The 15,762-nt window shown below is 42.5% G+C and overlaps 1 protein-coding gene across 2 annotated transcripts in view; it reads right to left on the bottom strand.

The window, feature by feature from the left end:
* Positions 1-15,762, bottom strand: part of LOC310949399 (guanine nucleotide-binding protein G(o) subunit alpha) — a 141,649-nt gene that overhangs the window by 97,492 nt on the left and 28,395 nt on the right. For both annotated transcript variants that reach the window (XR_014593276.1, XM_083916851.1), the window contains exon 3: positions 6,752-6,893. Coding sequence is in view for 1 of the 2 variants with exons in the window: in XM_083916851.1 (XP_083772977.1) it covers positions 6,752-6,893 (142 nt within the window). In the remaining variant the exon portion in view is untranslated. The remainder of the gene's footprint in view (positions 1-6,751; positions 6,894-15,762) is intronic.

Below are 15,762 nucleotides of genomic sequence, written 5' to 3'. Positions count from 1 at the left end.
CAAGGTCAAGCATGCATGCACACGAATAATGTAAGCTGGTGAATTTTCACCCAGCTAATTGTGTGGATGCATTGAAGCGATGAGTGTATAGAAAATGGAGCCTAAGGTCAATTCATCAGTAACATACTGGCACACACTCAAAAGGAAAAAAGAAATACATCAATGCTAATGCTCTAGGCTTTCTCTTAAGGCACACTGGAGATGTTCAGATTTATCACGAAAGATTCAATTGTTCTCCTGTCGGAATGAAGGAAGGCTCAGCTGTGCCGTGACTTGGAAAGATTGTGTGAAGAAAATGTGTAAAAGTATACACCTGACCTGTCATACACCTGACCAATCACAAGTCAATCATAGCTGTCATGATGTCTCACCCCATTTTTCACCCCAGCCCACACTGAACAAACATCAGCGTGATAAAAACAACCTAAAATGACAGAAACCATCTTTGACATGAACTTTGATTTCTTCGTTTGGCCCACGTCCCAACCGTATGGTGAGGTTTATGACCTAGTATACTGCTACATTGGGCGCTACTGCCTCTTCCATAGGAAATGAATGGGATGGCCAGCACAAAGCGATTTTACCGCGTATCAGGTGTAGGGGCTTAACCATGTGGAGAAATCCAACTGTACCTAGTTTCAGTTGCTAAGCCATTGGAAAATTGCTGCTCATGGGTGGGGTCAAGCAAATGGTCAGTATAATTAATGAAGTCACTTAGAATCTGACCAAACTGAAAAAACAAAACAATGACTGAATTGAGTTTTTATTAAGAGCATTGAGGTGTTACAGAGATTCCAAATGTCTGTGGTGGGTGTAGTTTCTTCTTTGAAACATGACTGAAAATTGCTTGAAGATTTGTACAGCAGTGACAACGCGTAGTCTATTTCAAGCCCTCTATCATTGTGTGAGTGTGTGTGTGTGTGTGTGTGTGTGTGTGTGTGTGTGTGTGTGTGTGTGTGTGTGTGTGTGTGTGTGTGTGTGTGTGTGTCACATCGCCCTTGGACATGGGCTTGCGGAATGTGTTGAGAGCAAGGCAAAACACTGAGTTACCACAGCAACAAGGCAAGGCTGGGGAAACAGATGTGAGCGGTGTTATCAGAAGACGAGGTGAGAGCAAGCTCAGAGAGAAGAAAAAAAAGGTAAGACAGGTGGAGTTGAGTATTTTCGATGAAGTCACTGATTTGTCTGAGAGAAAGAAAGGGGGAGGTAGAGACGTACAGAGAGAAAGCAAGTCAGAACGTCAGAAAGGGGTAAAAAGACTTACAGGATGTACTGAAAAATGTAAACACATATTACATTTGACATCAGCGTCGTCCACAGCTGATTGTGTAAGATGTATTTTTTTATGTATGAGTGGCTGTCCTAATGTGGAGCTATACTCCTCATCCTTTGTGAGTAGACCATCTCAGAGTCCTCTGGTTACTTTGAGGGGAAGTCAGATGTGGATTATAGTTTAAACACTGTGCAGTCTGGTCCCTCTATCTGTTTCTTGTCCAATGTCACATTCTCTCCATTATCTCTTAAATAATACCATGCCCTTCCTCTATCCCTCTCATGCTTTTCAGCCTTCGTGTAAATATGTCTCCTTTAAAACTTTCTTTTATTTTCTTTAGATATCTTTCTGTCATCCTTCACCCTAACAGTATACTCTTATACCTTCTAAATGAATTGATAAGTTGTTTGGTCTATAAAATTCTGGAAAATGTTGATCACAAGATGAAGTCCTGATTATCAAAATTGCTGTATATTATATATATATATATATATATATATAAGAATTGAATCGAGAATAGATTCTGAATCAAACCGTGACTCCAAAAATCACAATCGTGAGACACAGATTTCCACTTAATGTAACGTGAAAACAACTTAAATACATTGTACATGAACATTTTGAGTCACATCATAAATGGCTGTTGACAATTACGACTACAACTCCAATGATCCCATGCCAGACAACGTCATCAACAATCCGTCTCTAATGGCTCAAAACTACACGCTGTACGTTTAAGTTGATCGTTTTCCCCCATCGCTAGTCCAGACTTGATTTACGTTTGTGGTAAAATCAGAATGTTTATTACAGAAACTGGAAACATACCACAGAACAGAACATACCACAAGTTATTATTTACAACAGTGCATTATGTTTTTAGTATAGTGCACTTCAATAGTGGGAACTAGAGTGCTTTTGATTTAGCTTTCATGTACATTGAACAAAAGTCAACTATTGACAGATTCCCTCCCACCCTCCAGCCATCCATCCCTCCGTCCGTCCGGGTGTAGCAATTAGGAAGCCAGGAAAATAACCTTGAGTAGGCCAAATCTGTGAATCAAGCATGGTCTCTCACTTAATTCCATCCCCTTCCATCTTGTTTATTCTTATTAATTCAATGCAATGTCCTTTAGACGGTAAAATCCACTGCTGCATCTTAGTGTGGGCCACACCCATCAGCTGTTTACCTAGCTCATTCTCTCCATCAGATCAGAGGGACACATGCATGGAAGAGGAGAGGTGGGGTGGGAAGTTTTCTCAAGGCACACAACCTCAGACATATCACTGATGACTACCTCAACTATAACAACCCCCCACACACACACACACACACACACACACACACACACACACACACACACACACACACACACACACACACACACACACACACACACACACACACACACACACACACACACACACACACACACACACACACACACACACACACACACACACACACACACACACACACACACACACACACACACACACACACAGAGTGCATTTTCAGTAAATGATACAACCCCGATCACAATGAATTTGAAAAACAGAATACAATGATTTGCAAGTCCTCTATTCAATTGAATACACTACAAAGACAGGATATTTAATGTACAAACTGCAAATATTCACTCATTTTGGAATGCTCAAAAACACCTGTTTGGAACATTCCACAGGTGAACAGGTTCATTAGAAACAGGTGAGTGTCATCATTGGGTATAAAAGGAGCATCCCTAAAGACCAAGATCAGTCCTTCACAAGCAAGGATGGGGCGAGGTTCACCACTACGTGAACAATTGTGTGAGCAAATAGTCCAACAGTTTAAGAACGTTTCTCAATGTACAATTGCAAGGAGTTTTATTTCATCATCTACAGTCCATAACATCATCCAAAGATTCAGAGAATCAGGAGAAATCTCTGCACATAAACAGCAAGGCTGAAAACCAACACTGAATGACCGTGACCTTCGACCCCTCAGACGACTCTGCATTAAAAACTGACATCATTCTGTAAAGGATATTACAACGTGGGCTCAGGAACACTGAGGACAAAACCACTGTCAGTTAATACAGTTCATCTACAGCTACAAGTGCAAGTGAAAACTCTACCATGCAAAGTGAAATCCAAATCAACAACACCCAGAAACACTGCTGCTTCTCTGGACCCGAGCTCATCTGAGATGGACTGACGCAGAGTGGAAAAGTGTTCTGTGGTCTGTCGAGTCTATATTTACAAGTGTGTGTTAGTGCCTATGGCATCATGGGTAATTTGATCATATGTGAAGGCTCCATTAATGCTGAAATGTTCATACAGGTTTTAGAGCAACGTATGCTGCCATCCAAGCAACGTCTTTTTCAGGGACGTCCCTGCTTATTCCATAAGAGTTCCAACAGCTTGGCTTCATAGTAACCAGTCTCCCATTGAAAATGTGTGACGTTTTAGGAAGCGCAAATAAAACTAAGGGCGCACTAACACTGTCGTTCTGTACCGGGCCAAAACCAGTTTTTCCGCTAAAGCCTAGTACGTTTAAGCAGTGTGAGTGCACCCGTTCCGCGCAAAACTGCGTGTACGAGCACGGGCACGAGCCCTACGGCGGTAGCGTTATGTGCGCCTGTTCGGACATGTAAATAGAAGGACGGACCATGCGCGGACATTTAACAACAACAACAATGGCGGTGAAAGGTTCACGTTGATGTGATGCGGAGGTGGAGTGTTTACTGCAGATTTGGTCGGATGAAAATATTCAAAAACAGTCGACAAGACGCACAAAAACTCCGAGGTCTGTGGAAAGATTTGTAAACAAAGCCACACACACGTGATCAATGCGGTGACGTGTTACGGCGTGATGGCGTATGGACAGCAAGAAGTATTGGCCGAGGCCCAGGCAGTGTGAGTACAAACAGGGCTGGGGCGCGGGGGGAGAGGGAGGGGGGACAAGTACCCTAAAGCCCTTGTCGCGGTGCGGAAGGACAGTGTGAGTGCGCCCTTAGACTATTGAGCAACTGACGTCGTACATCAAGAAAGAATGGGAAAGAATTCCACCTACAAAGCTTCAACAATTAGTGTCCTCAGTTCCCAAATACTTATTGAGTGTTGTTAGAAGGAAAGATGATGTAACAAAGTGGTAAACAGGCTCCTGTCCCAGTTTTTTTGGAACGTGTTGCAGGCATCAAATTCAAAATAAGTGAATTTATATTTTTTTTATTATAATTATATATTTGCATAAAAACAATAAAGTTTATCAGTTTGCATTAAATGACATAACATTAAATATCTTGTCTCAGAATTGTATTCAATTGAATATAGATTGAAAAGGATTTGCAAATCATTCTACTGTGGTTTTATTTGTTTTACAATGGCCCAACTTGGCAGCAATGATCCATCATGCATCAGGAGCCTTTACCTTTACATCTAGACTAGAAATGCAATACCAAGATATATTAAACAAACACACACACACACACACACACACACACGCACACGCACACGCACACACACACAATCCAATCCAGTTCACAAGTCATTATGTTATTATGTGCTATGCTGATGCACGCTGCTGAATAGACACTGAACCAGTCCAAGCAGCATACATTGCAACTGCATGATGAAGGTGTGTATTAAACATTAATTAGGGGTCTGACAAGACCCTCAGCTCACAAGACGATACACGATATTGAGATATTGAGATTTTAACACTATTTTTAAATTTCAGTAATTTCTTTACAGGGGGGGTGGGTTTCAGCAGAGAGCTGTGGTGGTGCTGCAGGTGTCTTTGAATAGTAATCATGTTAGCTGCAGTGTAGCCTACAGTACTCTAAAAGGGCCCCACCCCCGCCTGTCACCATACAGTCACTGTATGTCCCGTAGAGCGTGTTTAGAAGCGCTGTGACAGCCGTCACTCGCCCATCAGATACATATACATTTCCACTTTATTAAATATAGCGACTCACACCTGCATTTTCTCCCGCTGTTTATGTGTTTTGAGCTTTCAGCTCAGTCTGTGTGTCACCTAGTGAAAGACCGATACATCGGCCAGCCGCTATATTCAGCTGGTATTTGCGTTTTTTATGTTTATCAGTATCGGCCGATGCTGGCTGCTGCGTTCACCGATAGTTTTTTCTCTGCATTATTTACAGACAGGCGTCCACAGGCAGCTCCGTGTTGCTGGAGACGCCCTTTTTAAATTGAGACTTGTAAGATTTGTTATCATTTGTGTAATTTGTACAATGTAAATTGTGGGAGAAAAAATAGTATCGGTTCCAAATATCGGCTCCAGAAAATCAACCGTCCGTGTCGGCCATCGACTAAGGCTGAGGGGAAAAAAATCTGTATCAGCATCGACCCTAAAAAATACATATCGGTGGATCCCTGGTGTCACCTGCTACCGCAGAAATAAAGTCAATGTCTCCGTGGAACAATGTTGACTTCTTCCCATGGAGCCGACATGAAAACTATTTTGGGTTAGTTAATGTCTGTCAGTCAGCTGGTAAAGGCAGGTTATCCAGCAGCTGTCTCTCAGGAGCTGCTGACACATATGGAGTCTTCAGGTCCGTCAGGTGCTGACACTGTGACTTTAACGTGTAGCCTGATGTTAAAGAAGCTCACGTGTTTGTGTTACTGTGCTGAAGGCACTATCACCTTACAGTGCTCACTGCTTATTGTTCCTGCCTTTTCTGTCACTCTGTTGCAGTTTAAATATTGATATTGCGAGACAACTTTTTACCTCAACGAGAAATATCATCACATTTTAATATCGCCAGATCTCGTTACACGATATCTCGTCACACATCTACCATTAACAAATCCGTCTCATCAGTGCTTTATGAAGTTGCGCACATTGCATGGTTAATGTGCACAATTAGACATTTACAAAGGTTCATGAGCACAGGTTCAAGCTAAACGGCATGTCAACACTGTATTGTCATAGATTCACTACAATTACAGTGACCCAATCAAAATGATGTGATATTCTGTCCCCATCCAGAGGTCAGAGCAAGGACCTGAAGCTGGTCGAGATCGGTGTCCTGCTCAAAGGAACTTTATCAGGTCCAACACAAGAGCTGGACTCCTGGTGCTTTGGTTTAAAGACAGTAACTGTGTAAGGCACACGGTGCCCTCTTCTTGAACTCATCAGTTCTCATGGCTGTCTGGCAGTGGCAGTGGCCAGTTGCTTTGTTCAGAATTGAAAGCTCAGCGTTTGGAGAATTAGCTCAGAGGTTCATGTTGATTGAGATCTTCCTTTAACCTTGTTCAGTTCACAGTTTTGTATGAATATAAACAATTTTGAGACACCTCTATTGTTTCTGTTCAACATTTCAGTGTGACTGTATGTCATCATACAACTACAGGCTTTTGGTGATAGTCATTGAAAAATGAATGAGAAATGTTGCTGTGTGAGTATGTGACTTCATTGTGTTTGTCTGGTGGAAGGGTTAGAAATGTGTGCTTGCGAGCTCGGGGACGAGTGCTGACCTTCCGTTCTTTGTCTCCGTACTCCAGGCCCAGTGTATCCATGGCGCGGACAATGGCAGCCAGAGATTGGATGGTGTTGCTGTAAACGACAGGCTTGTACTGCTTTACGTCGTCACCGGAGAAACCGTCCTCATGGATGATCCTAAACACACAATAACATATCAGTCAGTGGGTCAGTAGTGGATACAGAAATAGTCAGAAGTAACAGAAAAAGAAAAAGTCTGTGTGTGTGTGTGTGTGTGTGTGTGTGTGTGTGTGTGTGTGTGTGTGTGTGTGTGTGTGTGTGTGTGTGTGTGTGTGTGTGTGTGTGTGTGTGTGTGTGTGTGTGTGTGTGTGTGTGTGTGGTGTGTGTGGGTGTAGCCAGGTATACAAGCGTGGTGATCATTTCTTTACTTTCTGTAATTGATAGTTACATAGATTGATAGATTACGGCGGAAATGGTACACAGAAGTCACGCTTTTGTTCATACCAAATGTGGTAAAGCATGCACTTTGACCAGACAAAAGCGCAAGTGTCAAGGACAAAGTCCAGTTTCTGGCGATAGAGGTAGCATTTAGCCCACTAGCAGTTTTGGTATGTTATTTTCAGAATAAAAACATTTTCAAATACTTCTGTATTACAGTGTATGCACAGTGAACAGACAATTTCCCAAAAGGCAACATATTTTATGCTGTGAAACTGAAAATACAAGATGTGTTTGGGCACCTCTGGGTGATGTGTTTGAATGTGTGGCATGTGTTTCCATTCACATCGTCCACAACGGTGGAGCAATGTCAGTACACTGTCCCCGTCTTACCCACCTCTCTCTACATTTATGTTGTAGCTGACTGGGAACTACCAGCTCTATTTCATTTGCACTACCATAGTTTGAATGAATCACAAGCCAATCAGCTCGTTCTGCTAACCAGACATGTTTGGTTCAAGTCTCAAGCAAGTCATTGTTCCTTAAGCAAGTCACGCCACTTCCCTGCAGTATCCAGTCTTTATAAAGAGAAAAGATTTAGTTCCTGTCTGATACAGTATTAGCCAATTTATCTAGCATTTTCAAACAGTTTTAGGATGAAATTAATTTGTATTATCATTTTTAATTGATATTCAGTCTATCAATAAGTGTAATAAAACAAAAAATATAACTTTATAAAAGTTTCATTTCTTCTCACGAAAACATTTTCTTCTCGCATCACTTTTAATCAATGAAATACTGACAGGCAGACTACAACATAATTAAACACATAACTTAAAGACACGTGTTAAAGTATGAAAACACTACTCATATGATTATATTACTACTGATATGATTCATATTTTGTTTAATATGGTAACATGTGACATAGAAAGTAAAGAAAAACTCAGAGATGGAGCTGAAAAGCACATCTACTGTTTCTGCATCTGGCCTCGCTCGGCCACCGCTGCATGTGTCTGTGCGTGTCACATTAGCTTGAGATCTTTCAATTCAATTTTCAATTCAATTTTATTTATAGTGCCAAATCATAACCAAAGTTATCTCAGGACACTTTACAGAGTAGGCATAGACCAAGCAATTCCCCCATAGAGTACGGTGGCAACGAAAACCTTCCCTATAACAGGCAGGAACGTCGGACAGACCCAGCTCTGTGGAGGACGGCCATCTGTCTTGACCGGTTGGGGAGGAAGAAAAGGAGAAAGAAAGAGAGAAACACAAAGATAGACAAAAGAGAGTCTGACACACTTCCAGAGATGCATGCAGCCAGCGATTAACAGTAACTATAACATAATCTATAGTAATGTGAACATGACCCACATGTTATGGCAGTCTTTCATGATTACTTGTAGCTTCTACCGGAGGTCTACAAAGATGCCCGAGGTTTAAAGTGAACCATGCCAACGACTCATGAAGATGACTAAGCACATCAGAGAGAATCAGCCATAGGCCTACATGTTTGAGCCAGCTTCAGACAGGAGGAGGGGCAGCAGAGCCTCTTGGATCACAGAATCGTGGTATGGCCGGTGCAACTCCCACAGGTAGATGGACGAACAAGCTGCCTGTCCACGGAGCTAACGTTAGCAATCTGCAACTAAGTTATAGTTGTAACATCCTCAACCCAGACTCAAATGATGAATATATTGTCACTAAACTGGTCGACGACGTTTGTTAGCTTGTTAGCTCTTAACTGTCAGTGGCTGACCGCAATGATGCCGTTGTGTTTTCTCTCCGTACTGACAGTCCACTCTGAGCTGGAAGTCTCAGGTTTCTTTGCCGGTGTTGTCTAAGTTGTTCCCCCGTCGAACAGTGTTTCACATGTTAAGCTGCGTTCAGACCAGATCTGATAGAAACGATGTAATCATTAAAAAAAGTGAGTAACGCGCAGCTTGATCATATACGGATCATATCTGGACCATCGCCCCAATCGCGCACTTGGAGCGTCAGAAAGCCAAACGAGGCAGTTAGGAAGCAGGCGAGGTGAACATATTGTGAATTGCATGACCACCCTACCGTGATGGTTCAGCATGAATACTATTATATATCATAGATATAGATACACTACAAAAGATAAATGGAAAGTTATTCAAATGAGATTATGTGAACATCAGTGGTGGTCCGAGGATATATTATAACGGTTAAGTAAACAAAGAAGAGGGAAGGTTTGGGAAGAATAGGGGTGCAGGGTTACAGAGAAACACAGGTGGTTGAAGGAGGGGGTTATGACAAAAACACAAAAGAAAGAGAGGGCAGGACAGTGGGGAGGGAGGGTCCATAACCAGTAGGCTAGGCTGACATTTAGGCACACTGCTAGCAGCAGCCCATCCTGCTGTTTGAAATGTCAGGTCGTCATTTCAATGCAGCTAGCACAAGGACACATCGGCAGACGGACACAAAGATAGTAAGACAGTAAGCCAGGGAGACACTGGTATGAGGGCAGTATGGAAGGAGAAATAAAGCCAAACCAAACAGAGAGTGTTGACAGATCGATGGACAGCCGAGAACAACAGCCAGGACAGTAGAAAACAATCGCCCGATACAGACAGACGGATAAAAGGTTTGGGCAACATTGTGAAGCAATTCAGACGGACAACATCCCTACACATTGGGGTGAACAAGACCTCCATGCATAAAGGCCCAGGGATCGTACAAGCCTTTTTGAAACACATATTCAAACAACCCCAACCATCTTGATGAACTCACGCCTACATTTGCCATGTCCAGTTTCAACTGTGCCCTCCTGACACATGGGCATTCATTTCTGCGATGACAGGAATACTGTTTTACCTGCCTGCCTATAACATGTATGCCGCACTAGTCATCACTAGTCTACATCCTGAAACAATCACGCATTCGGACTTGGTGCTAAGGCTTGGTTCCTGTAGTCTGTCAGTTGGGGTAGTGGGTATGGGTAGTTAGGGAATATATTTGATTTTTTTTCCAGTGGCAGTGGAGCTGTCAATCCCCTCTTTGGTGGTGGTTGCACAAAAACATGAGTGATGTTTAATCATGGTATTATAACCTTTTTGATCCGGTTTACTTTGATTGATCTGATTACACACTGGGATCAATTCGAATCTCTCTGGAGGCAGCAGCCTTGACATACTTTGCTTCAGCTCCCCACACTGCTTCTCTTTTTCTTGTATGATGTGATCCTTCTTCTCCAGTTGTTTGCCTTTGGCTCTCAGTTTGTCTTTTAACTCAAGAGTCGTCTGATACAGGTTGCCTAATTCAACGGGCTGGTCATTACATTCAAAGATCCATGCATTTGGTGGATATTTGGCATTTAGCTCTTTGACTACCTGGTCAAGGTGTTTCTCAAGTTGAACACACCTCTTCTCTGTGACAAGTAGTTTTTTTTTCCTCCTCCTGAAGTTTGGTTTTCTCCTCCTGAAGTTTAGTTTTCTCCCCGGGAAGTTTGGTTTTCTCCCTGTGAAGTTTGGTTTTCTCCTCCTGAAGTTTGGGTTTCTCCTCCTGAAGTTTGGTTTCCTCCCTGTGAAGTTTGGTCTTCTCCTCCTGAAGTTTGGTTTCCTCCCTGTGAAGTTTGGTCTTCTCCTCCTGAAGTTTGGTTTTCTCCTTGTGAAGTTTGGTTTTCTCCCTGTGAAGTTTGGTTTTCTCCTCCTGAAGTTTGGTTTTCTCCTCCTGAAGTTTGGTTTTCTCCTCCTGAAGTTTGGTTTTCTCCCTGTGAAGTTTGGTTTTCTCCCTGTGAAGTTTGGTTTTCTCCTCCTGAAGTTTGGTTTTCTCCCTGTGAAGTTTGGTTTTCTCCCTGTGAAGTTTGGTTTTCTCCTCCTGAAGTTTGGTTTTCTCCCTGTGAAGTTTGGTTTTCTCCCTGTGAAGTTTGGTCTTCTCCTCATGAAGTTTGGTTTTCTCCTCCTGAAGTTTGGTTTTCTCCCTGTGAAGTTTGGTTTCCTCCTCCTGAAGTTTGGTTTCCTCCTCCTGAAGTTTGGTTTCCTCCTCCTGAAGTTTGGTGTCCACCTCCTGAAGTTTGGTTTTCTCCTCCTGAAGTTTGGTTTTCTCCCTGTGAAGTTTGGTTTTCTCCCTGTGAAGTTTGGTTTTCTCCTCCTGAAGTTTGTTTTTCTCCTCCTAAAGTTTGGTTTTCTCCCTGTGGAGTTTGGTTTTCTCCTCCTGAAGTTTGTTTTTCTCCCTGTGAAGTTTGTTTTTTTCCTCCTGAAGTTTGTTTTTCTCCCTGTGAAGTTTGGTTTTTTCCTCGTGAAGTTCACTTTTTTCCTCCTGAAGTTTGGTTTTCTCCTCCTGAAGTTTGGTTTTGTCCATGCAAAGTTTGGTTTTCTCCATGCAAAGTTTGTTTTTTCCTCCTTAAGTTTGGTTTTCTCCCTGTGAAGTTTGGTTTTATCTTCCTTCTTGCTTGTCTGCTTCTGAAGTTACTCAACCTCCAGCTCAAGGACATGAGTTTTCTCCGCTCGTTCTTTCTCCTGCCTGCACAGGGCAACTTCTAGGTCCTTGTTCTTTGCTTTCAACACAGAGCATTCCTTTTTGTAGGGCAGCAGCTTCATCAGGAAGTCCCTTTCTTTTGTCACCTGGTTCAGTTGCTTCTTCTTCCCTTCCTTAGATTTTTTGGGGGGTGTTTCATACAAACCCACAAATGCACTTTTATTTTTCCTCCCTATGTGTTTTATATTGTTTATATGTGAGATGAAAATTGTGATTTGTGTAACACTGGACCGACCAATCAGCGCTGAGATTGCTAAAACACAAGAAGGGGGTACTAAACATCACCGTTGCTCTCTGTGATAACATCAAGGGATTACCATACAGGCCAGCTGGCTCACAGCACCGGAGTGAAGCGTGTCTCCAGTCGCATCTACGTGGAGACCCGCAGTGTGCTGAAAATGTTTCCTGACGGCCTGATCTCACTTCAACGCAACGGCTCTTTTGAGAGCCACACACTTCATCTGAGAGCTCATTTCTGTTCTTTTACAAGCATTCAGATCCCTGTTAGCACTAGCATAACTACTCATTTAGCACAACAGCAGAGTAGGGTACAGCTGCAGCTTCGACCTCGCTGAAGGCAGCTTGACCATCACGTTCCACCTGGCAGCAGCCTTAATATTTCTTCTGATTTTATTTTGTATCAGTGACTGAATACCAAGTGCAACATTTCTCATAAATGTTTCCCCAGATTGTAATATTTTAGAGCTGCAGCTATCGAATCATTTATAGCGGAGCAACCTACGGATTATTCCATCGATGAATCAAGTAATTGGATAAAAAAATAATTTGAATTCTGCATTATTACTAACCATTACTACAAACAAATAACATATTATGATTGGGGTAGGCCTATTAGGCGTGGTAACCTAACATGGGTGTGTGTGTGTGTGTTGTAGGCAATACTTACAATTTACCATGAATAAGTTTACTGTTAAAACAGTTCAAAGCTTAACATCATATCTAGTCAAATCATGTCACACCATTAAATCTGCTAACATCAATGCTTAGGTTCCCTTGTGCTGGCGGTGTTTCGGTTTAACGCGTGACCCTGTAAACTGACGACCTTCAGCTGAGTTGCCGTAGCGACTGCAGATGTTGAAAACAGGATTGTGTTTTCGTGACATAGGCAGTTGCAGCGTCCTGGCACTGACAGGAACACCAACTTAACATACATGATTTCCATAGTGGCATTCACATCCATGCAGAAAGCCCTGCCCTGCTAGGGATTAAACCTAATACCCAGCAGTCACTGCAGCCACGGGCCACCAAGAGACTTGGTGATGATGGGTGGGAGAACGTGACATTTTTGGGGATGATGGATGCCTGGGTGGGAACTGATTTCATGTGAGGCTCCTGCTGGAACTTTTTGGAGATGGGTGGGAGGCGTGCAGGAGTTTGCATCTTGGTGTGGGCCTGTTTTTCTCTGGACTTCTTGGGTGGGACCTGGATGGTCAAGTCCCCAACTTGAGGACATTGGGGGCTCAGCCTATACCTCTGTGGTGGGATTCAGCGGGATCTTTCCTCTGTATTTTTTTCTGACAAACAAGCTATTTTGATGCCTTTGTCGTGAATTCTGGCACCTTATTTACGCACACACACACACACACACACACACACACACACACACACACACACACACACACACACACACACACACACACACACACACACACACACACACACACACACACACACACACACACACACACACACACACACACACACACACACACACACACACACACACACACACACACACACACACACACACACACACACACACACACACACACACACACACACACACACACACACACACACACACACACACACACAAAATATCTGCAGTATGGGTCTTGACATCTGAACAAACACCTGCCACCATACATTTGTATGCAAGTTTGTGTCTGTGTGTGAGCATGTTTATGTTGTGTGTGAGTGTGTTTGTGGTCGGGAGGACAGCAGTGTCCCGGACAGTGTAATGTTTCAGATCAATCAGGCATCCTGCCAGTTCTATATAAATAAACCAGGCTTCTGTTTACGTCGGTGACTTTGACACAGGGGCCCAAGTACAGATTTATACACTGCAACTGGGACTATGAATAAATGGTTTATTCTTACCTGTATGATGTGCACATCAGCTAACATGTATATCAATTACCGTATACTGCATCCCAGCAGAAAACAGATAGCTACATCTCTTATGTGCTAGCCTGACTTTTACTCTTTACTCTGTCTTGGTGACTTGACACTTTTCTGAAATTCTTTCCTCCATTTTTCTTTGCAACAATGCTGAAATGAGGAACAACTCTTAATTGGATGCTGCAGTCTCTGCAGAAACCGTGAACAGTGTTGAGCTGTAAATGCCAAGAATGAATGTTATGCATGTTTAACAGTTACACGAAAAATCAATCAACTAGAACCTAAAAAATAGAATCAGAGACCTGAAACCAGAGATCCCAGTACATCAACCTACTCACTGGTATTGCTGCAATTTTAGAACAACGCTGGTGCTGAAAAGATCAGCATAATGCAGAATGTTTTTCTAAACCTAGAGACGAATTTGGCTTTGACTAGTTCAAATAAAAGTTAATGTGGGCAGCATTCAATGAAGCACAGAGCACGGAGCAGCATTAGAGCCGGATACTGGGCTGAAATGAGTATAAAGCACTTTTGCTGAGTACGAGTATTATACGAGGAATTCGCTCTGTGCACAAGCCTGATGGGGAACTTCTGTTTTCGCCAGTGATCGGCATCCTAGTACCCAGTTTTTTCTTGCTGTATCGATGGAGCAACTTACACAAATAAGATGAGCACTCGGGGAAAAACACAAACACACACAAACACATAGAAATCCCACTGTTCATAAAAAATGAAAAGTTAGAAAAAGAAAGTTATGTTAAGTATGTTAACTCTTGTTCGTTACATTCATGTGTTGTATTCATTGTTGTTTGTTTGCTGTCGTGATCAAAACCATGGATCTGAAGCTCAATGCTGATGCTGTCCTGGAAATAATTTTCTAATCAGCAATAAACATAACTATTTCTGATCAACCATATCAATATTATGCTTAAAATTACATACTAGTTAAAGGCCTGGCCATTTCAAGACAACTCAACCAACGTGAGGGTTAAATCCCGCCCACCACTGGGTTAGGTTCCGCCCACCCTGAGTACTGATACGGATAATTCATATGGTAAACAGAAACAGATAATGCTGTAGTTGCTCATCCCTGAGCACAATCATTACTGTCCTTGACAGTTAATAATATCATCTTTATTAACTTGGGAAGAGAGAGAAGACAATGGTAGCAAGTCTTGTTGGAGGTGTATCAAGGACTTGTTTCAGTGTGTGTGTGTGTCTGTGTCTGTGTGTCAGTTGGGTTGGCTGCCCTGCTGACGTGTGTTTTCATGCATGAGGACCTTTTCTCATTACCCACTCTCCAAGCCCTTCTGTCAGCAAAAAGAGAGCACTGTGTCGGTGTGTATGTGTGTAATTTCCCGTAGCTTTGGCACAATCTGCACAGTGACCTGAAACATACTTTAGTTTCACACTGAGCCAGACAGATGGACAGAGAGACAGACAGATGGGCAATTTAACCATGATATGGCTGCCATTTTGGAAGTATAGCAGGTGTGAAGTGCAATGACAGCAGGTCATCAATAATCACATTATCAATCGCATAGTATGTGTGGTGCTCACTGCTTGATATTGATATTTACTACATTTACAATAACAATGTTTTTCCAAGTCATTCTGTGTGTATGTACAGTATGTGAAACATTGAGGCCAATCATGTTCCACTTATAGGAAATGCTCCAGTGTGTGATGTATGGCATCAATCAATCTGATAAAATAAAAAATAAAAAGTACACAACTACTCGTGAATTTGAGGTAGATCATCCTTCCCCGAATTTGCAAGTAGGAGTTTACCTTTGACAGTCATTCCAGTGCACTTAGCCTAGTTGGAGGTCTGAAACTTTGGACTGGCCATTGCACTCGAACGCAGCATTTCTCTTATTGTTCGTCTTAGTTCTTGCATGTGTTGGGGGAGCATCAGAGGTCAGGCAGGGGGAATAGGGTGGGACTATGGAGGGAATCG

This window comes from Echiichthys vipera (assembly GCF_963691815.1).
Source record: "Echiichthys vipera genome assembly, chromosome: 7".
In the NCBI taxonomy this organism is placed as follows: domain Eukaryota; kingdom Metazoa; phylum Chordata; class Actinopteri; order Perciformes; family Trachinidae; genus Echiichthys; species Echiichthys vipera.
Note: the sequence above shows the minus strand (reverse complement) of the source record. Positions and strands in the feature narration are given on the sequence as shown.